At 40.8% G+C, this 23,529-nt stretch overlaps 1 protein-coding gene across 3 annotated transcripts in view; it reads right to left on the minus strand.

Moving 5' to 3' along the window:
• STXBP4 (syntaxin binding protein 4) overlaps positions 1-23,529 on the minus strand; it is a 226,608-nt gene that overhangs the window by 26,193 nt on the left and 176,886 nt on the right. For 2 of the 3 annotated variants that reach the window (XM_073883698.1, XM_025859411.2), the window contains one exon: positions 11,958-20,119. The exons of the other annotated variant lie outside the window; for it this stretch is intronic. In XM_073883698.1, the coding sequence (XP_073739799.1) occupies positions 20,112-20,119 (8 nt within the window). In that variant the 3' untranslated portion in view covers positions 11,958-20,111. Of the gene's footprint in view, positions 1-11,957; positions 20,120-23,529 lie in introns of those variants that run through there. 3 annotated transcript variants of the gene reach the window in all.

Here is a 23,529-nt window from a genome sequence, read left to right on the forward strand (position 1 = left end):
TTTCTGGTCCTAGGGAAGGCACCATGAACATGGCTTTCTTTATATGCCCTGGGTGCCCCTCAGCGTCGAAGAGTGGAAGGAGTCCCAGCAGGGGTTCTGGAGACTTACCCAAGATTTTCTTCCCCCCACAAAAGGAGGGGTTGGCTTACACAAGTTCTCCAGTCCTTCAGAGCAGGGGACTCATCTCAGCCTCCTGACACAGGTACATGTTGACCTACCACCCTCACTTGCCCAAGACTGAGGAGGGGCTCCCCGTTTGTGGGGCCTCCAGTTTTAAAATTGGGAAAGTCCCAGGGTAAATTGGGACAGGTTGGTAACCCTCACAGGACTTGGGAAAGTCACATCACTTATCTGAGCCTCTGTTTTCTTATATGCAAAATAGAAAGAATGGTTACCCTGACTACTTCACCGGCTTATCGTGAGATGCTAACTTTAAATTGTAACTTCTATATTAATGTGAGTTTGGGGCCATTATTAACAATAACAACAACAACAACAACAACAACAAAACCCCATGGGATTTAGGAGCAGTCTCAAAATGTGTGAAGAGGGGAGGTGTTATCAAAGGAAATCATGCAGTTGGAGGATGTGTATGTGTGTCTGATTGCAAGCATTGTTGAGACTGCAGTTTCAATTTTGTGACTATGAAAATATATGCATCCAAGAATGTAACTTTTGGTTTTGGCAGCTGGCTCCTTGGGAAGTTTTAGTTACCTGGATCCCATGATAGGCTAGAGGAATGATCTCAACCTTGTTATACTCTGGAATCACTAGGGGATCTTTAAGACAGGTGCCCGGACTTACTCCCAGAGATCCAGATTTAATGGATGTGGGGTTTGGCTAGTTTTCCTAATTTTATTTTATTTTATTATTATTTTTTAATTTTTTATTGTTATGTTAATCACCATACATTACATCATTAGTTTTTGATGTAGTGTTCCATGAGTCATTGTCTGTGCATAACACCCAGTGCTCCATGTAGAACGTGTCCTCTTTAATACCCATCACCAGGCTAACCCATCCCCACACCCCCTCCCCTCTAGAACCCTCAGTGTGTTTTTCAGAGTCCATTGTCTCTCATGGTTCGCCTCCCCCTCCAACTTACTCCCCTTCATTCTTCCCCTCCTGCTATCTTCTTCTTTTTTCTTAACATATGTTGCATTATTTGTTTCAGAGGTACAGACCTGTGATTCAACAGTCCTGCACATTCACAGCACTCACCAAAGCACATACCCTCCCCAATGTCTATCACCCAGCCACCCCCTCCCTCCCACCCCCCACCACTCCAGCAACCCTCAGTTTCTTTCCTCAGATTAAGAATTCCTCATATCAGTGAGGTCATATGATACACGTCTTTCTCTGATTGACTTATTTCACTCAGCATAACACCCTCCAGTTCCATTCACGTCGTTGCAAATGGCAAGATCTCATTCCTTTTGATGGCTGCATAATATTCCAATGTGTATATATACCACATCTTCTTTAGCCATTCATCTGTCGACGGACATCTTGGCTCTTTCCACAGTTTGGCTATTGTGGACATTGCTGCTATAAACATTGGGGTGCACGTACCCCTTCGGATCCCTACATTTGTATCGTTGGGGTAAATACCCAGTAGTGCAATTGCTGGATCGTATGGTAGCTCTATTTTCAACTGTTTAAGGAATCTCCATACTGTTTTCCAGAGTGGCTGCACCAGCTTGCATTCCCACCAACAGTGTAGGAGGGTTCCCCTTTCTCCAAATCCCTGCCAACATCTGTCGTTTCCCGACTTGTTAATTTTAGCCATTCTGACTGGTGTGAGGTGGTATCTCATTGAGGTTTTGATTTGGATTTCCCTGAAGCCAAGCGATGTGGAGCACTTTCTCATTTCTCTGTTGGCCATTTGGATGTCTTCCTTGGAAAAATGTCTGTTCCTGTCTTCTGCCCATTTCTTGATTGGATCATTTGTTCTCTGGGTGTTGAGTTTGATAAGTTCTTTATAGATTTTGGATACCAGCCCTTTATCTGATATGTCATCTGCAAATATTTTCTCCCATTCTGTCGGTTGTCTTTTGGTTTTGTGGACTGTTTCTTTTGCTGTGCAAAAGGTTTTTATCTTGATGAAATCCCAATAGTTCATTTTTGCCCTGGCTTCCCTTGCCTTTGGCGATGTTTCTAGGAAGAAGTTGCGGCGGCCGAGATCGAAGAGGTTGCTACCTGTGTTCTCCTTTAGGATTTGGATGGACTCCTGTCTCACGTTTAAGTCTTTCAACCATTTGGAGTCTATTTTTGTGTGTGGTGTAAGGAAATGGTTCAGTTTCATTCTTCTGCATGTGGCTGTCCAATTGTCCTAACACCATTTGTTGAAGAGACTGTCTTTTTGCCATTGGACATTCTTTCCTGCTTTGTCAAAGATGAGTTGACCATAGAGTTGAGGGTCCATTTCTGGGCTCTCGATTCTGTTCCATTGATCTATGTGTCTGTTTTTGTGCCAGTACCATACTATCTTGATGATGACAGCTTTGTAATAGAGCTGGAAGTCCGGAATTGTGATGCCGCCAGCTTTGCTTTTCTTTTTCCATAGTCCTCTGGCTATTCGGGATCTTTCCTTGTTCCATACAAATTTTAGGATTATTTGTTCCATTTCCTTGAAAAAAGTGGATGGTATTTTGATGGGGATTGCATTGAATGTGTAGATTGCTCTAGGTGGCATTGACATCTTCACAATGTTGGTTCTTCCAATCCATGAGCATGGAACATTTTTCCATTTCTTTGTGTCTTCTTCAATTTCTTTCATGAGTATTTTATAGCTTTCTGAGTACAGATCCTTTGCCTCTTTGGTTAAATTTATTCCTAGGTATCTTATGGTTTTGGGTGCCATTGTAAATGGGATCAACTCCTTGATTTGTCTCTCTTCTGTCTTGTTGTTGGTGTATAGGAATGCCACTGATTTCTGTGCACTGATTTTATATCCTGCTATTTAATGAATTACTGTATGAGTAGCAGTTTTGGGGTGGAGTCTTTTGGGTTTTCCACATACAGTATCATATCATGTGCAAAGAGTGAGAGTTTGACTTCCTCTTTGCCGATTTGGATGCCTTTGATTTCTTTTTGTTGTCTGATTGCTGTGGCTAGGACTTCTAATACTATGTTGAATAGCAGTGGTGATAGTGGACACGCCTGCCGCGTTCTTGACCTTAGGGGAAAAGCTCTCAGCTTTTCCCTATTGAGAATGATATTCGCTGTAGGTTTTTCATAGATGGCTTTTATGATATTGAGGTATGTACCCTCTACCCCTCTACTCTGAAGAGTTTTGATCAAGAAAGGATGCTGTACTTTGTCAAATGCTTTTTTCTGCATCTATTGAGAGGATCATATGATTCTTGTTCTTTCTTTTGTTACTGTATTGTATCACAGTGATTGATTGGCGGATGTTGAACCAGCCTTGCAGCCCAGGGATAAATCCCACTTGGTCATGGTGAATAATCCTTTTAATGTACTGTTGGATCCTATTGGCTAGTATTGTGGTGAGAATTTTTACATCCATGTTCATCAAGGATATTGGTCTGTAATTCTCCTTTTTGATGGGGTCTTTGTCTGGTTTTGGGATCAAGGTAATGGTGGCCTCATAGAATGAGTTTGGAAGTTTTCCTTCCATTTCTATTTTTTGGAACAGTTTCAGGAGAATAGGTATTAATTCTTCTTTAAATGTGTGATAGAAATCCCCTGGGAAGCCATCTGGCCCTGGGCTTTTGTTGGGAAATTTTTTTTTTTTAAAGATTTTATTTATCTGACAGAGAAAGACACAGTGAGAGAAGGAACACAAGCAGGGGGAGTGGGAGAGGGAGAAGCGGGCTGCCCGCTGAGCAGGGAGCCCGACGCGGTGCTCGATCCCAGGACCCTGGGATCAGGACCTGAGGTGAAGGCAGACGCTTAACGTCTGAGCCACCCAGGCGCCCCTGTTGGGAGATTTTTGATGACTGCTTCAATTTCCTTAGTGGTTATAGGTCTGTTCAGGTTTTCTCTTTCTTCCTGGTTCAATTTTGGTAGTTGATACATCTCTAAGAATGCACCCATTTCTTCCAGGTTATCTAAATTGCTGGCATGGAGTTGCTCATAATATGTTCTTATAATTGTTTGTATTTCTTCGGTGTTGGTTGTGATCTCTCCTCTTTCATTCATGATTTTGCTGATTTGGGTCATTCCTCTTTTCTTTTTGATAAGTCTGGCCAGGGGTTTATCAATCTTGTGAATTTTTTCTAAGAACCAGCTCCTAGTTTCGTTGATCTGTTCTACTGTTCTTTTGGTTTCTATTTCATTGATTTCTGCTCTGATCTTATTTCTCTTCTCCTGCTGGGTTTAGGCTTTATTTGCTGTTCTTTCTCCAGCTCCTTTAGGTGTAGGGTTAGGTTGTGTATTTGAGACCTTTCTTGTTTCTTGAGAAAGGCTTGTATTGCTATATACTTTCCTCTCAGGACTGCCTTTGCTGTATCCCAAAGATTTTGGACAGTTGTGTTTTCATTTTCATTGGTTACCATGAATTTTTTTAATTCTTCTTTAATTTCCTGGTTGACCCATTCATTCTTTAGTAGGATGCTCTGTAGCCTCCATGTATTTGAGTTCTTTCCGACTTTCCTCTTGTGATTGAGTTCTAGTTTCAAAGCATTGTGGTCTGAAAATATGCAGGGAATGATCCCAATCTTTTGGTACCAGTTGAGACCTGATTTGTGACCTAGGATGTGATCCATTCTGGAGAATGTTCCATGGGCACTAGAGAAGAATGTGTATTCCGTTGCTTTGGGATGGAATGTTCTGAATATGTCTGTGAAGTCCATTTGGTCCAGTGTGTCATTTAAAGTCTTTATTTCCTTGTTGATCTTTTGCTTAGATGATCTGTCCATTTCAGTCAGGGGTGTGTTAAAGTCCCCCTCTATTATTGTATTGTTGTCAATGTGTTTCTTTGCTTTTGTTATTAATTGCTTTATATAATTGGCTGCTCCCATGTTCGGGGCATAGATATTTACAATTGTTAGATCTTCTTGTTGGATAGACCCTTTCAGTAGGATATAGTGTCCTTCCTTACCTCTTATTACAGTCTTTGTTTTAAAATCTAGTTTGTCTGATATAAGGATTGCCACCCCAGCTTTCTTTTGGTGTCCATTAGCATGGTAAATGGTTTTCCACCCCTCACTTTCAATCTGGGGGTGTCTTTGGGTCTAAAATGAGTCTCTTGCAGACAGCATATTGATGGGTCTTGTTTTTTAATCCAATCTGATAGCCTGTGTCTTTTGATTGGGGCATTTAGCCCATTTACATTCAGGGTAACTATTGAAAGGTATGAATTTAGTGCCATTGTATTGCCTGTAAGGTGACTGTTACTGTATGTTGTTTGTGTTCCTTTCTGATCTTTGCTGCTTTTAGGCTCTCTCTTTGCTTAGAGGACCCCTTTCAATATTTCTGTGAGGGCTGGTTTCGTGTTTGCAAATTCCTTTAGTTTTTGTTTGTCCTGGAAGCTTTTTATCTCTCCTTCTATTTTCAATGACAGCCTAGCTGGATATAGTATTCTTGGCTGCATATTTTTCTCGTTTAGTGCTTTGAAAATATCTTGCCAGTCCTTTCTGGCCTGCCAGGTCTATGTGGATAGGTCTGTTGCCAGTCTAATGTTTCTACCTTTGTAGGTTACATATCTCTTCTCCCGAGCTGCTTTCATGATTTTCTCTTTGTCTCTGAGACTCATAAGTTTTACTATTAGATGTCGGGGTGTTGACCTATTGATATTGAGAGGGGTTCTCTGTGCCTCCTGGATTTTGATGCCTGTTTCCTTCCTCACATTAGGGAAGTTCTCTGCTATTATTTGCTCCAATATACCTTCTGCCCCCCCTTCTTCTTCTGGGATCCCAATTATTCTAATGTTGTTTCGTCTTATCGTATCACTTATCTCTCGAATTCTGCCCTCGTGATCCTTTAGTTGTTTCTCTCTCTTTTTCTCAGCCTCTTTATTTTCCATCATTTGGTCTTCTATATCGCTGATTCTCTCTTCTGCCTCATTTATCCTAGCAGTTAGTGCCCCCATTTTTGATTGCACCTCATCAATAGCCTTTTTGATTTCAACTTGGTTAGATTTTAGTTCTTTTATTTCTCCAGAAAGGGTTTCTCTAATAACTTCCACGCTTTTTTCAAGCCCAGCTAGTATCTTTAAAGTCATGATTCTGAACTCTAGGTCCGACATCGTACTAATGTCCGTATTGAGTAGGTCCCTGGCTGACGGTACTACCTCTTGTTCTTTCTGCTGAGGTGATTTTTTTCATCTTGTCATTTTGTCCAGAGGAGAATAGATGAATGAGAGAACAAAATGCTAACAGGTTTACAACGTCCCCAGCAAATATACTGTATACAAATCAGAAAAGACCTGAAACCAGGGGAAAAGAAAGGGAAAGAAAGAAAAAAGAAAGAGGAAAAAAAAGAAAAAAAGATAAAAACAAAAACAGAACAATACAAAAAAAGGAGAATATGATCAAATATGATCAGGCTAGTGCATAGATCAGTGCCACACACTAGATTTTGGGCGTATTTTGGTCTGTTAGAAAAAAGTGCCTCCTAAAATTTTAAAGGAAGAAAGACATATATGTACAAAATAAGGGTTGATACAATGAAGGGATAGAAGATGACTGTAAAGATGAAAATTATAAAAGATTTTATAAAAGGACTTGATAAGAAGTTGTTTGAAAAAAGAAAGAAAATTTAAGAAAAAAAAAGAAAAAGGGAGAGAATGTGATCAGGCAGGAGACTAGAACAAAGCCATACACTAGTGATTTAGGGTATATTTTGATCTGTTAGAAGAAACTGTATCTCAAAATTTTAAAGAGAGAACAACTTATATATATATGCCAAAAATAAGGGTAACTACTATGAAGGGATAAAATATGACTCTAAAAATGAAAAATAAAAATTTTTTTTTTAAAAGGATTGATAAGATGTTGGTTGAAAAAGGGAAAAAGAAAAATAAAAAAAAAACAGTTAACAAAAATTAACTTTGATGAACTAATGAATCATGGTAAAAAAAGCCATGAATTCTATGTGCAGTATTCCCCTAGCGCTGGAGTTCTCTCGTTCTCCTTGATCGGTAAACTTGGTCTTGGCTGGCTGTTCGTGCTGATCTTCTGGGGGAAGGGCCTGTTGCTGTGGTTTCCAAATGTCTTTGCCGGAGGCTGAATTGCCCCGCCCTTGTTGGTTCGGGCTAAGCAAGGTGCTCGGGTTTGATCTCAGGAGCTTTTGTTCCCTGCAAACTCTCCGTACAGCCTTGGAGGACCAGGGCAAAAATGGTGGCCTCCCAATCTCCACCCGGAGGAGCTGAGAACTCAGGGCCCCGCTCCTCAGTGCGCCCCCAGAGAAAAGCAGTCACTCCCATGTCCCCGGTCTCCGGCCGCACTCCGTGCTCACCCGGCCTGTGACCGAGTGTTTCTATCTCTGGCACCCGACCCCGTGTGGAGTCTCCAAACCCAGCAGATCCCTGCGGTGCGTTCCCCCGCCGCTCCTCCCCGGGAAGGAAGGGGAGTCTCCCCGGCTCTGCCGCTTGTTGGGTCCCTGGTGGAGGAGCAGTGGCCTGACTGGGCCGCGGATCACAGTTTATGGCAACCCCGAGCTGAGAGCCCGCGCCTCGGCTCCGTCTCTGCAGCCGGCTTCCCCGCTCCGATACCCAGGAGCTCTGGCGCACTCAGGCACCCCCGGTCTTTCTGTGACCCCGAGGGTCCTGAGACCACACTGTCCTGGGAGGATTCCACCCCCTGCTTAGCCACTGCAGCGACGCCCCTCAGCCGAGCCAACTTCTTTTTTTTTTTTTAATTTTTTATTGTTATGTTAATCACCATATATTACATCATTAGTTTTTGGTGCAGTGTTCCATGATTCATTGTTTGTTCATAACACCCAGTGCTCCATGCAGAACGCGCCCTCCTCAATACCCATCACCAGGATAACCCATCCCCCTCCCCCCCTCCCCTCTAGAACCCTCAGTTTGTTTTTCAGAGTCCATCATCTCTCATGGTTCTTCTCCCCCTCTGACATACTCCCCTTTTCTTCCTCTTCTGTTATCTTCTTCTTTTTCTTTTTTCTTAAAATATGTTGCGTTATTTGTTTCAGAAGTACAGATCTGTGATTCAACAGTCTTGCACAATTCACAGCGCTCACCGTAGCACATACCCTCCCCAATATCTATCACCCAGCCACCCCATCCCTCCCACCCCCAACCACTCCAGTAACACTCAGTTTGTTTCCTGAGATTAAGAATTCCTCATATCAGTGAGGTCATGTGATACATGTCTTTCTCTGATTGACTTATTTCACTCAGCATAACACCCTCCAGTTCCATCCACGTCGTTGGAAATGGCAAGATCTCATTCCTTTTGATTCAGCCGAGCCAACTTCTAAAAGTTCCGATTTTGTGCTCCGCGGCTCTATCACTTGCCAGAAGCGGCCGACGGAGGCCCCCTCCCCCGCCATCTATCCTCCCGAATATCGCCTCGGATTCACTTCTCCGCACGCCCTACCTTCCAGTAAGTGGTCGCTTCTCTGTTCAGAGAGTTGTTGCTACTCTCCTGTTCGATCTCCTGTTGAGTTCATAGGTGTTCAGAATGGTTTGATCCCTATTCAGCTGATTTCCTGAGACCAGATGAAATCTAGGTCTCCTACTCCTCCGCCATCTTGCTCCGCCCCCCGCATTTATTACTATTTTAAATAATGCTTCAGGAAACCTTTCAATACAAGATTTTTTGTCTAAAATTGTGATCTTTTTTTTAAGATTTTATTTATTTGACAGAGAGAGAGTGAGTGAGAGAGGGAACACAAGCAGGGGGAGTGGGAGAGGGAGAAGCAGGCTTCCTGCTGAGCAGGGAGCCAGAAGCCTGATGCAGGGCTCAATCCCAGGACCCTGGGATCACGACCTGAGCTGAAGGCAGATGCCTAATCGACTGAGCCACCCAGGTGCCCCAATTGTGATCATTTGTAAGGATAAATTCACAGTAGTAGAACCACAGGGTCAAAAAATATGAATATTTTTAAGGTTCTCAACAGATATTCCAAGAATGCTTTCCAGGAAGTTTATAATGATTTATATAGTGATTTATCTACCCTGAGAATATTTGAGAATATTAATGTCATGTATCCTCACTAACAGAGTATTATTGTGTATTAAAAATACTTTTTTGAAAAAAATCATACCTTAAGTTTTCAAGTAAGTAATCAGTTATTCTAGGGAAGCCTTGTATCACAGGTTGGGAAGTTTGTTTCCAATTTCTTTGAAATTGGAAGGAAAGAAAGCACTGAAAAAGACTATTGAGGGAGTTTGGATTGTCTACAGCCTTAAAGATTCACTTCACAGAGCAAATAATACAGAATTATCTACCCTGGATCATTTAGACATTTAACTCCCATCAATGTGGGGGTACAAATAACTTGATCTTCAAGTATTTTCTGTTAACATTTTTAGGAATAGCTTTTAAAATCATTCTGATTGAATTAAATAATTTTTCCGAGAGGCCAATTTTGTTTTAATTTGTTAAGGAATTTAATCTTTAACTCAATTTTAAGGTTGGGATGATCCAGGAACAAGGAAATTTGATCCTTAACTTAATACATTTCATTGATTCTAAGACACCCATTTTTCATTTAAATGTCTTTGAAACTGGGATGTGTAACACACATTGTCGGTGCTCTCGGATCCCTCTACCACTCTCGTGAACATTAGCCCTGCGGGCTTTCACTCCTGACACCCAGCACCGGCATCTTTGTTGGAGATGCAGGAAAGTGCTTTTTCTCCACAGACTAGAAGTGCCTGGAAATGTGCATCTTCCTCCTAGGCCTCCCGTGCTTAACCAGTGACTGATGGTGCAGGGGTATAAATACTGCACACTTCCTGGCCTCTGACTTGTACAGCTGAGATAGGACTTACACCGTCTCCAGAGCTCACCTGTGGGGCTGAACCTAAGTGCCCTCCCAAACCCCCATAGTGGGTTTTGCTTGACATCACACCCTTGTGTGGGTGTCCCTCTCTCCTTCTGTGTTTATCTTATTTCTCTATGTCCCTACTGCTTTTTCCTCCTTAATTCACAGAAATCCTCATCTCAGGGGAACTGAACATATTACAAGATGTGTCTTATGATCAACGATGTCTTGCAGTTTCTGTTGGCCAAGCAACCATAATGATATAGTTGTCTTTGCCCGTGCATGCATGAGCTTGGGTGTTTCTCCTATGGCATGGATGAACAATTACACCTTCACTTTTCAGTGAATAAAGGATTTAAGGACTATTTGAGGAAGGAATGTGCATCTTGATTGCTGTCTAAAAATCTTCTATTAAATCCTTTTGAAAAGATTAAAAAAATGCCACCATCAAAATGGCAGAACAGATGTCAAAGACTAGGGAGAAACATCCTAGAGGCAGGAGTGGACCATTCCTTCAAGAAATGCTCCATTTTGATGGCAGAGATGATATTATTGTGAAAATTATGTGGATACAAAAAAGAGATTCAGAAGAGTTCCATTCTGAATATCCATAAGTTTAAGGAATATCACAATTTATTTGTGTTTCACTTTCCTTTCTATATATACATGATAAAAATCTATGTTCAAACAGCTCTTAGATTTACTTAAAGGGGCCATAAGAAAAAAATTCAAAGTACTGTGTCATATTTTAAATGCCTCTTTTTTTTTTCATTTTTAGTGATACATAAAATAATGGCAAGTCTTATAATGGGTAGAGATTTAAGTTTGGTGAAATACTAGTCAAGAATATGCTACTCAAAGAAACAGAAGGAATATAATCAATGAACAATCTTGACAACATTGAGAAAACAGATTATTTCACAGATTTCTCATCATCTATGATTCATAGCAGGAGATCCATTGCTGAGTGAGGACCACCAGTTTGGTCATATTCTTGAAATTTTGCAGACTTTGGTCTATTAAACATTTCATATTCCTCCAAAGTGTGTATATGTGTGTAGATGTGGTACATATATACATGGAAGGCATGTACACACACACACACACACACACACACACACACACGCCCTATTTTCTTCTTCAGATTTTCCTTTAATGGAGCACTTTTACCATTGAGGGAAGTAATCCATGCATTTAATTTGGGGCCAGGCTTTTATTTATTATTTGTGGGGTTCACAAAACTAGATACAACTCATGTGATCCCCACACAAAAATAAAACATCTGCCATTAGATTAAAGGCATGGATTACTTCCCCAGAATGGTAAAAGTGCTCAGCATATAGATAGGACCTGCCCACCAACATCATTTCATATTCCATTTCAGATTAATACTTGACCTGGACTGTCTATATGCCAAGGTAATAAGCCTACTATCCACTCAATTTGTTTTGTCCTCCTGTTTTCCCTTCCTGTATTTTGCTGATGGAAGATGGATTTCTCCATTGTGAAACAGCAACAGTTGAGCAATTCCAGTGGGCTTAGTTATAGACGGGATAATTTCTGCACTTTCAGAGTACTGTGGCAACACATAGCTCCCTTGTGCCAAATCAGTTCTTCAGCAACATGATTAATTAACCTGCAAGAGCAGAAGTTCGAATGCTGTTGCCTTGAAATGCACCAATCTTGTATTTTGCTTTTAGGCTTTTTCTACCCTTCCATGCCCAAATCATTCTGTTGTGTTTTCTCAAAATCTTGGGCAAATCGACAATGTCTGAGTATGTGCTTTACAATCTTTCCACTGCAATCATACTACGAGTTTTATGGCCAAATATAGACAGCATACACTTTCTCCTTCAGCAATATACATTATGTTGTTCTAACATTAGTAGAACTAGCTAGTGTAGACAGGTTTAAACTCCCACCTCATTTTCTTTTTCATTCACTTTGTCTTTCTCTGCTAGAACCAGGAAACAGCTAAACGGGTTTTTGAGAACAATAAATTACTTTTTAAAGATTTATTTATTTATTTTAGAGAGAGAGAAAGAGAGAGAGTCTCAGAGAATCTCCAGCAGACTCCCCACTGAGCGCAGAGCCTGATGCGGGGCTTAATCCCATGATCCTGGGATCATGACCTGAACCAAAATCAAGAGTCGGCCACTTAACTGACTGAGCCACCCAGGTGCCCCAACAATAAATTACTTTAAAAATGTCTTCTGTAATCATTTATTGATTACTGTGCCATGCCTTGTGTGAGGGATAAAAAAATAACATATGGACTTTGACTTACAGGGCTCCAAGTGTCTAGTAGGCAAGATACATGCCTCTGTTTGCTGCCCAAATTAGTTGCAAATACAGTGTAATAAAGGCTTTATTAAAAGGCTATTGATCCCCCTAGCTGCTGGTGTTGGGTGGGATAGCCGCAGTGAGAGAGACTAGTTGGCTTTAACCAGAGTTCTGATTTCGTTACCACATGGAGAGAGGAAGCACAAGAGTGTGGGTAGGGGGACACCACGGTGGCTCAGTCGTTAAGCGTCTGCCTTCGGCTCAGGTCATGATCCCGGGGTCCTGGAATTGAGCCCTGCGTCAGGCTCCCTGCTCAGGGGGGAGTCTGCTTCTCCTTCTGCCCCTCCCCCTGCTTGTGTGCTCTCTCTCTCTCTCTCTGTGGCAAATGAATAAATAAAATCTTAAAAAAAAAAGAGCGTGGGTAGGATCAGATTTCAAGCCTTTAAGACTCAGTAACCCAACACACTGGGTAAAAATAAATTAGTAAATAAATGCAGTAACCCAGTGCATGTCTGGACAGACAGGTCAGCGACTCATCTTGGGGTAGAAGTTCTAGGTGCACCCCTCCCAAGTGGGAAGAGGGGCCACACACAATGGAAAAATGCAGAGGTGGCATTGATAGAGTACCAGTGCTGGGCATGGGGGAGGCAGCATGTGCCAAAATCTTCAAGGAATCGGTGAATAGAAAATGCATCTTGAAGGATAGGAAGGTATCTGATGAGGAAATGAAGCTGGAGAGAAAGTGGAAAGGGTCAGATAATGCCAGGTGCTAGGGAACTACTAAGAGTAGAAGGGGGAGCAATAGAATCAAATATGGGCTTCAGAAAGATAATTATGTGGTGGGCATATTGACCGGAACGGGTATGCCGGAGAGGCAGGAAGGCATAGTGCCTACATTGCCATTATCCAGGTAATAAATGGGAAAGATCTGAAAAACAGATAGGCAGCATTAGCATGGAACACAGGAAAGGCAATGGATTTAAGAAATGTTCTAGAAACAGTACCTGTCTTATTCTTTGTTCCAAACTCACCAAGCATAGAAGTCATTGCCTGAGAGGGCAGAGGCAGAGGAAGGCCAAGAGTGTTACTCTAAAGGAGCTTCCTCCATGAGGAAGAACACATCAGGAGTAGGGAATTAATGGCCTTGAACAACACTAATCTCAGCCAACTTGCAGTTCCCTCTGTTCTTTGGAGTCATTGCTAGATTCCAGGAGGTTTATCTAGTGCCAAGGCACTCTGGGTTTGGACGGCTTGATGTCACTGTCCGAACTGAGTTTCATTGAGAGGCCATGCGGACTGAATGGAAAAAGTCCTCACTCAGGTCCTGTGGGGTTTCTGCTACTCTTCACAGAAACCAATTTGATCTTCCACGCTGGACCACATTGGGCTGGAGGAAGCTCATTGAAGTTGTCCAAGGCCCCATCTGCATAGACACTAGATGCAGTCATTTCCATCCTAGGGACAGTGAGGAATGGGTCTCCTCTGCTCTCAAAACTAACAAATATAATTGGGGTTTTGCTGCTCCCAGAAAGTGGCCCAGGAAGTGAGGCCCAGGCCCCTTTCTCTGAGCCCCACCAACATTTTTGTTCTTTCTTCCCTCCCACAGCCACGGGAATTATTTCCTAGATAGAGAGTAGGAAAGCCTTGCTCTTCTTCCTCGTACACACCCACAAACCTTTGATCTGAATCACAACTCCTTTCCAGTTTCCTAAGGAACCAGACTTTTGAAACTCAAAAGAGCATATGCTGATCTCACACCCCTTTCTTGAGGCAAGAACATTAAATGGCCCAGAAATTCAAATATGTGATCAAGAAGAGGGAGAAAGAAAATAAATGGGAAAACCTTTGGTTAATTTCAGTTGAACTTCCTTTGTAGAAAATATAATCACATGGGGGCTAGGATCACGTCTGTCTTGCATTGCATCTCTTGTACTTAGCAAAGCATCTGGCACTTGTTAAGTGTTTAAGTGAATAAATGAATACAAATGCCTGAAAGTTAAACTGGGGACTAAGCCTTGGTTATGGATAGTACATTACACATTCAATTTGGCAAGTATGTATCGAACACCTACTATGTGACAGGTAATATGCAAGATCCTCTTTGATGGTGCTAGATCCTTCCGGCTAGATCCTTCCTACTGTACGAACAAGACACATAAATCCCTGCCTTCATGGAGCTTACTCCCATTGTTAATAAGGAAGACTATAAACAAACAGATCATTACAAACCGGTAAGTAATGGAGAAGAAATAGACAGTGAAGTAATAGAGAATAATTTAGTGATGTGAGAATGGGGGGTGGGGGGGGTGCAGTGAGAGCTATTAATCTGATTGCACTTTCCCTCAAACTATCCCAACCCCTGAAAGTAAAAAATCAAACTTAAAAAAAAAATTAACGAAAGTAGTATTAGTTAGACATAAAGACATATGAAGAAAGTGCATACAGAATTTCACGTAACATTTAGATAATCATCATGCAGGCACAGTAATACCACATCTGGAGAGTTGTGGTTAAAACACCTCAGGTATTTTATTTCTCAAGTTAAGTTCCCATGGGCATATTCTGTTTAAAGTTCATCTCCTCAAAAGCTACGTGCAATAAGTTGTTTTAATGGTAGTTCTGTAGATAGTAGAATTGAAGTTTGTTGGCCTCTGAAAAAGTTGCAGTTCACTTTAGCAGAGAAAATAAAAATATCCATTTCCCCCCAGAAAAAGGATAATATTTTCTAATTTTGCAAACATTTTATGGAGGTATCATTTGATTCTGTATTTTTACAGCTGCTTAACATTTATTATTGGAGAGCCCCTCCTCACAGTATGTTTCTCTTTCATTTCTAGTCAAGGGGTGTTAATATTATTTTGGAATTATTCGAATTTGAGAGAGTGATAAAGGGCCTCACTTCAGGGGTTCTTACTAAACAAATCCCTGACTTCTTACTCCTTTAAGGAAAAATAAAGGTTTTTGAGGAAAAAGGAAATAAAGGAAAAAGGTTTTAGATTATGAGTTTCTTGGTTTGGGAATCAGAACTATTTGGTGTGGTAACTTCAAGACCTTGCATCTTGTCTGGCATTTGGCAGGTGCTCAGGAAATGGTCGATGAGTTGAATTGGTTTGAGAAGAGTCAGGGGATTACCCTCTTCCATATACAGATGGGGAAACCGAGGCTCAAAGAACTTGCAGATGTGTTTGCATTGTGTTTTGTACTTTACTAAGGGCTCTCACCCAAGTTAGCTCATTAAGAGTGGGTTTTCACCACCATTATATATAAAGTAGGAAATGTCAATAAAAAGAGGAGAGTAATGATGTGTTCAACAGACAGTGAATTAGTCATTGCCAGACTCCCCTATATAAGCAAGGCATTCTCTGCTGCTAAGGGACAACTAAAACCTAATGGGGAAAAAAATTCAGGTCCTTAGACAATGATAAAAAGAGGATTACTCTTCTAAGGACAAAAACAATCAGAAAAGTTATTGGCAATCTTTGCACTATAAAAAGTCCTATAATATATAGAAAACAAACTCTCATATACCATTGGTGGTGGTGTAAATTGGTCCTATTTTAATGGTGGAGAATTTTTGAATATCTACCAAAAAATAAAATGAACAAACCTTTGACAGAGCAATTTGCTTTTATGAATGTATTCCCACTATAGACCTACTGGCACAAGAGTGCATGTATATATGAAGAAAAGAATTTAATGAATGTAAGAATGTTTACTGTGACATTGTAACAGAAGACAACTTGTAACAGCTTAAGGGTTCATCAACAGTCTGATAGCTGCAGAAACTATGAGTTATCTGGGTAATGTTATTTTACACAGACATTTGAAATAGAACAATCTATGTATTGACATGAAAAAGTGACCACAATAAATTATGTCAAAAGCAAGCTGCTTAACAGTAAAAAATGAGTAAAAACACTCATCAAAATATTTGTGATGACTACCTCTGGAAAGTGAGATGAGCTGTTTTTTTCACTTTATACAATTCCATACTACTTGATTTTTCAATGGAAATAGATTATTTTTAACATCTGGAAGTTAAAGAGAAGCTGTTCCAACTCTGGCCACCTGAGAAGCTTTTTACTTTTCAACCAAGAATAAGAGGACCCAGGAAATGGTTATTTTGTCCTACTTTGCTATAGTGCCTCACACTGTGCTTGGCACACTATTGGTGCTCAGTAAGTACCCTGAGAATAAAGGAGTAAGGATGACCAACCCTGGTCACTCTTTCATGAGGTGAGGTGGAAGGACATAAGAGCATTGAGATTTTCTAACCCTAGAATCTGAGCCAGTGGGTCAACAGAAAAGTTTATCACATCAATAGGGTTGATTTATATTAAAGAAAGATTGGCTAGATAAACATCAACTCACCAAAAAATAATCTGGGGGTTCTCTTTGCACTGGATAAGGATTCTTAATGAGTCCCCACCATATTTCTTTGAGTGTCTCTTGGGAGCATTTATCTGTTGGTTTGGAGGTCATAGAAGCATAAAGAAGAAGAAATCTCAGATGTGCCAATTCAGACCCTGAACCTCCTCAGTACCATTGCCATAAGGAGTTCAGATTGAACGCTTCCTGGAATAATGCTTTCACTTCCTCCAGGGGAATTCTTTCCTGATGAGCCCTAACTCCCAGAACGTTCCTGGTGGCACAGAACTGGAATCTGCCCCTTTGAGGAACTGACCCACAGACCTAGCTCTGCCCCCCAGTGTCACACATGATGGGGATCTGAGCAGCTCTGCAGAGTGGTTTAAGAGAATGGGCTGTGCCACACCTGCCTTGAACCCTGCCTTCCACATGTAGGTGCCCTGTGACCCTCAGGCAAAGATTAGCAACTGTCTCCAATCCTAAATTTCTTCTTTACAAAATGGGGATGATTATAGTTTCTACCTCATGGGGTTGTAAGAAGATAATGAAGTAATCTATGCAAACTGCCCATCTCAATGTATGGCACAAAATGCTCAACAAAGAATATCATTACAATTTTCATAGGCCTTTTCCATGAGGTATTCCAGGAGGAAGCAAGGAAGAAAGTGGCACAAAACAGCAAAGTTAACATATGAGGTGTCTGTCACTAAAATGCATGCCTGAGGACCTTGATTTCAAGTGACTCTAGTGTCTCCTCTGTGTTTTCTTCACTTAGAAACAAATTAGAAAAACACTTCCAGTAGGGGGAGGGAAATTTCATACCATTAATTTAACAATAACCAAAGCCTGTACTTCCACAATTATAGACACTAACTTATAAAAGTAACTTCAGGTGTTTGAGAATCTCACTCACGTCTGGGGGACACAAGGAAGGAGCTCCCTCAGGGACTTCTCTCAAAACTTGTCTCCCTGAAGCTTGCTAATATTCACATAGCTGTCAGGAGAAGCACGAGTTTTCTTCAGCCATTCTGAAACTTTTCTCGGGGCTAGTGACTGCCTATCAGTCTGGATTTGACTTTATGGTATTATTCAAGATGTAAATTATAAATCCTATATATATTCAGGAGTGAATGGGGGAGCACAACATAGACCTATATTTACAATATACATTTATATTACGTGCCATATGAAACTTAGTAGCCTAGGAGACTTTAGGATCTAGGTCCCATCTTGGCCTGGCCACTAACTCACTCTGTGACCTCTTAGGATCTCAGTTGACTCATCTATAAAATGGTCACAATTGAGGATTCTTACACTGCACTCCAAGGAGCTCTAGGTTTGCACAGTTGTGCTGGGGGGCTCCTTTAATTGGGCCTCAGGCTTCTCTCGTTTCAAGTAGAGCAGCAATATTAAAAAAAAAAATCTGTTACATATATTGGGATTCTGCCTAAGGATTCATTTGAAAAATGAGTCTTTTTCTCCAAAAGATGTTTGAAAATGACTGAATCACATGATTCTCAAGGTTGGGGTTCCTTTCCCCTAAGTGTTTTTCAGAGGTGGCGGGGGGAGTGAGGAGGAGGCGGAAGGAGGGAGGGAGTACTGGGAAGAGACCACAGTGAAAAACAGTAACTTCTCGGTCTTACCAGGAATGGTCTGGGAACAGGGTATTCTGATTAATTCATGATTCTTCCTCACTTTCTTCCTAAGTGTATTACCTAACAATATCATAATATTGGATATGACTAAATCCCTTTTTATCATTCAGCTTGTACCTAACTAATGCCCAGGACATTTAAAATGACTTCCTCCCCACTTCACCCCAATCCCCAGCCCCAGGTTTAAAAACCACTAAACTGAGAGAAAACCTTTAACCTTCCAAGTCAATGGCTCCTTCCTTCCAGAAACTGTCTAGTGGCATCCTTATAATAAAATAGCTTAAGATGAAAAGCGTGATCAGTTTGGAGGGTGATATCAGCAATCATGAGACCAGTCTTGAACTCACAGCAGGAGAGTTCACGGAGGAGTCCCAATAGCAGAGGAGATTCCAGATGCTCCTCTTCTCATTAGCAACCCACAAATGTTCCCTCTGGCAAGGGCAGCCTAAGCAGGGCAGACCCCCGATGGGAGCCAGTCCCTTCACTGTAGAAAAATGTGAGCTGCTCAAAGAAGCCTGTTGGAAGGGCATCACAGAGCCGTGCCCTGATGTGGTGAATGTGTGGGGGAGAGGGGTTTATAGGAAAACAGTGGGGTTATATGGGGGGCCCTGTCTGAGCGCAGAGATGCCTCGGAATCTCCGTGGCAGCTGGAGTGCACAACTGTGGAGCTCAGCTGTGTCAACAGAACAGCGGTGGCCTGTGTGTTGGGCTGCGAACTCCCTCTGCAGGGACGGTGGGGTGCAGTGGAAACGGGGCTGGATGCGGAATCAGAAGACAGGTGTGACTCTCAGCCCCGGGACAAGGTGTTTCATTTCTCTGAACCACTATTTCCCTAACGAAAAACAAGGATAAAAATACCCCCAGGATCTGTCTCACAGGCATGTTGTGTGGTTTAAATAAAACAGGGTCTGAGAAGCATTTAGTAAATGAGTGAGCCCCATACACATGTAAACTATATTCCGTAGCCTATGAAATAGTTGTCCAGATGTGATCATTAAGAAACTCCCAAAAGCTTGCTCAGATCACTTTCCTAAGATACTAATATAAAAGGTTAGTGACTTATCAAATAAATGAAGTGCTTCACTGTGTTCATATAATTTTCCAGTAAGACTTAATTATAAAAACCATGGTATCTGATACTCTATAAAGAACTATATATAAAATTACAAATCTAATTGTATATGAAAAAATATACATATATAAAATCTAATTATATGTGATTTGAAAAAATGCAACTAGATAATTCTTAACTACTGTAGTGGCAACTGATCTTATAAATGTATATACTTATATCAAAAAGTTTCATCATACCATATACTCTCACTCATATGTGGAATTTAAGAAACAAACCAAATGAACAAAGGAAAAAAGAGACAGAACAAAAAAACAGACTCTTGAATACAGATAACAAGAGGGTGGTTGCCAGAGGGGAGCTGGGTGGGGGGATGGACGAAATAGATAAAGGGAATTAAGTGTACCCTCATTGTGATGAGCACGGAGTAGTGTACAGAATTGTTGAATCACTATGTTGTACACCTGAAATGAATATAACACTATATGTTAATTACACTTCAATAAAACAAACAAACAAAATGCTCATCACAAGCAAAAAAAAAAAAAAAGTTTTACAAAAGTAGCCTAACTCTAGAGTCTCTATTTCAGAACTTCAATAAGTAGTGTGTGTTTTGCTCCTATTTTAGACCATTGCGTGTTGGGAGTCATCCATGTAGAATGGGATGTTACAAGACCATGGAGCTCAGCTTCCTACAGAAGACCATCAGCTCTTCTGATCGGGAAGTTCTCTGGAACAATCCTCTTCATTCTCCTCTGAGCAGGACAGGTTCAGTGCACTCATCACAGGATGGATCCAGGACGTCGTCTGTGTTACATGACTTGAGAAGAACAAGGAATGCAATTATAATCGGAAAGATTGCCTGTCCTTCTACCCATCCACACACGTCCTGATCCCAGGCACACTGCTTCCTCCCTACAGCAGCCCCTTGTGACAGGAAGCAACTGGAACTCCATCCAATAGTTTTAAAAAGTCTTGGATAGGTTTTAAGGTTCAACCAAACCCATTTCTTTCTTCTTTGGTAAAAAGGAATGTAGGAGAACGTGTGATCTTTGACTCCGTGCTTTTCCTTACCCGACATTCAGTCAGCAAGTCCTGGGACTGTCTTGCTGAAACATCTGTGGGGTCTTTTACTTCCTCTCCTCTTCCAGTGCTATAGCCTGGGTCACGGAAAATGCTTGTCTCTCTGCCTGTTCTGGTTCTTTGTTAGTTCAATCTCTACTCCAGCCAAGAGATCTTTCTAAATGACAAATCAGACACTGTTGCTTTCCTGCTAAAAATTCAGTGCCAACCCATGCCTTCTGGATCAAATACATACTTCCATAGTATGAAATACCTTGATTTTTTTTTTTTTACCTGCCTCAACAATACTTTCTTCTCTGCTACAGTCTTCCTTCCTCCCATTTTGTTTATCTAGTTAACTCTTACTAATTCCAAAGAATCAATCTTCCTCAAAATTCCTCCAATCTGTACTCCTGATGTTATCTCTTATTACACTCTATTTCGAGTGCCTGTTTATCTTCTTACTTCGTAAGAAGCTCCTGGAGGTCAGAAACTGTGTTTCTTGTCTGAATTTATGGTGCTTAACATGTGTACAGAGTGAACGACGATGCATTTCAGGGAAGAACACAAGCAGAAGTAGGGAAGGATGTACAACAGGTACAGGGTATGTTCAGGGACTGCTGAAACATTGCAACCTGGGCCCTCTCCCTCGTGGATGGTGTTTCTTAGACCTCGTATCCAACACTCAGCCTTTGGTGGAATGAATCTCCTAAATCTACCACTATTTGCCCAGCTCCTGAGTGTTGGACAGACAGCTGGCAGAATTAGGATGATTTGTTTCTTCTTTTTTTTTTGGCAGTGAATTTACCTATTTTGTTTGTTCTTCCTGGATACTCTTTCTTTCACTGGCTTACCCCACTGCCCTCATCCATCTAGATCAGTCTCCTTGACCACTATCCTATCCAGACTCAATCATGGAAAGTAGCATCATGTCTGTCTATGGGTTGGCACATAGGAGGATCAAATAAGATGGGGGGGCGATTCTAAAAGTTTCTCCTACATCGCAAAGTAACATTTCCAAAGTCTGTTTTTAAAGGGTTTTTAGTAACTTACGTAAAGAAGATAATTCTATGGTCGAGTAAGTTTGAGATTCATTAGGTTAAATAGAGCTAAATGGGTTTCTTTACTGCAGGATTTCCCTAAGCCTTAACTATATGAACATGTTCTATGACTCTCCAGCAGTATGCCGTATTATTCAAACTAACATGCCCCTGTTGGCACACACGGGACGAGTATTCCACAGAGCACAATTTGGGAACTATCACAAAAATGCACTTACTTTATTGGCTGTTGAGGACAATAACTGACAATGTTGGACTTAGTTCAAATAGGCAGTTTCACTGTCAGTGGTGATTTGGTTTATTTTTGACCCTATATCCCAAATTCTACGCATATTCCCCAATACAAATTGTTCAACTGCTCAGTTTAAATATTAAAATTCATCTTTCCATGGAAGATCATTGAAAGCTTCATGATGGGGTCAACGAATTCAAGTTGTTTTAAGAATCAAGGTGAAGGTGGCAAGGCTCAAACAGCTTCGTAATTTCAAAAGTACAGAGTGTGGTTAAGTGGTACAAAGAATCATTCTTCTCTTGACAGTAATCCACATTACTATTCTCTTTAAAATGGTTTAATGGAATTTCTTATTATGGAGGCTAAACTTACTAAAGCATTGGATTCTGCACAGGTTAACTTCATTTCAAGGTCTTGGGGGCAGGTGGGGGGGTTAAGGAAAGCTGGAAGTCTGCCTAAATTGAAGGTGGTTTTAAAGAAATACTAATGAGTGTAAGATAAGAGGGCCAGGATGCTGCTGCAAGGTGAAATGAGGACACATCATTCTGTACAAAGCACCTGTTTAAAACCAAAAGGAAAAACTTGATGAGACAGTTTTGCTAATTTTAAAATATTGGTGTATTTACTTTGATGTTTACCAGCACATTTATAATATCTTAGTCCAAAGAAGAGACTTTAAATTATTATAAATCCTCCCTCCCAACAATGTCCCCAAATTAGAGAGTGTGGGATGGAAGGCAAACAGGAACCGCCACCTCAGGGACAAGTTTCAGGTGCATGCTTCCCTAGCAGACTTTCTGAAAAATAATATTTTTATGCTTAAACTATTATAACTGTTAGATATGGACATTCCATTAAATTTATAATGTAAACTAAGCAAAAGCAAAATGTTTAAGGAAGAAATGTAGTTACTGACTCTGAACAATGACTATGAGAAAGTTCCACTAGAAGGTCATCCTTGCCAGGAAACTTCATTAAGTGCTTTTTTAAAATAAAAAATCTACATCTGATCTTTTCCCAAATACAAAAGTTACACCATAAAATATTAAGCTTATGTTCACAATATACTTCTTGCTATCGGTTTAAAAAACACACACCCAAACACCAAATGTGCAATTACAACAGCTACTTACTAGGAAAACAACAACAAAACAACCAACAAAGGGATAAGGTTTCTATGCTTCAAGTACATATTTCACACCTAGGTCTTTTGTACAAACATAAACCAAAGCTTCTAAAATTCAGGTAGTGCATGTGAAGTGCCTGGCAAAGAGCAGATATTCAATAAGTGATCATGGCTAGTTTTTTTGTTTTTGTTTTTGATAATTAGAACTTTGTGATCATTGCAAGAAAACCCTGGAATTCTTCCTATGATGCTGGAACAGGGCCAGCTGTGTGCAGACCATTCAATTTTATGTCCTGGTGAGCATTGTGCCTAAAGAGCTTTGACATAATCGGTATGATGAGATAATCCCCGCTTTACTGGCTTGGAGAACATTCTAGTATTAGAGATACTTCCTCTCTGATTTGTGTGCTTGGTAGCTCAACTGAGAAGAGAGAATAAATCAGCCCTGTTGACTCTGTTTAATTAATAAAGACCCCATGGTTCATAAAGTGAGATGTTCCTACTTAGTATGAAAAATTTAGAGGTCTGGAGAATAAATGAGACTGACTATGGAATGTAAAAATCTTCCATTTGAACATACACTACCTCTGGCAAATGTTCCTGTGGAGAGTGCATCTGACCTGATTTGGGGAGCAATCAACAGCAGTTCAGATATATCTGAAAATCTAAAAAGCATAATACTACTTGCTTCTGAGTGATGGCCAAACCTGTTGTTGGGAAACAGTAATATTCGATCTAGGAAGATGACA

This window comes from Callorhinus ursinus, unplaced genomic scaffold, assembly GCF_003265705.2.
Source record: "Callorhinus ursinus isolate GAN/ISIS: 27379988/994484 unplaced genomic scaffold, GSC_fseal_2.0 scaffold52, whole genome shotgun sequence".
Classification (NCBI taxonomy): domain Eukaryota; kingdom Metazoa; phylum Chordata; class Mammalia; order Carnivora; family Otariidae; genus Callorhinus; species Callorhinus ursinus.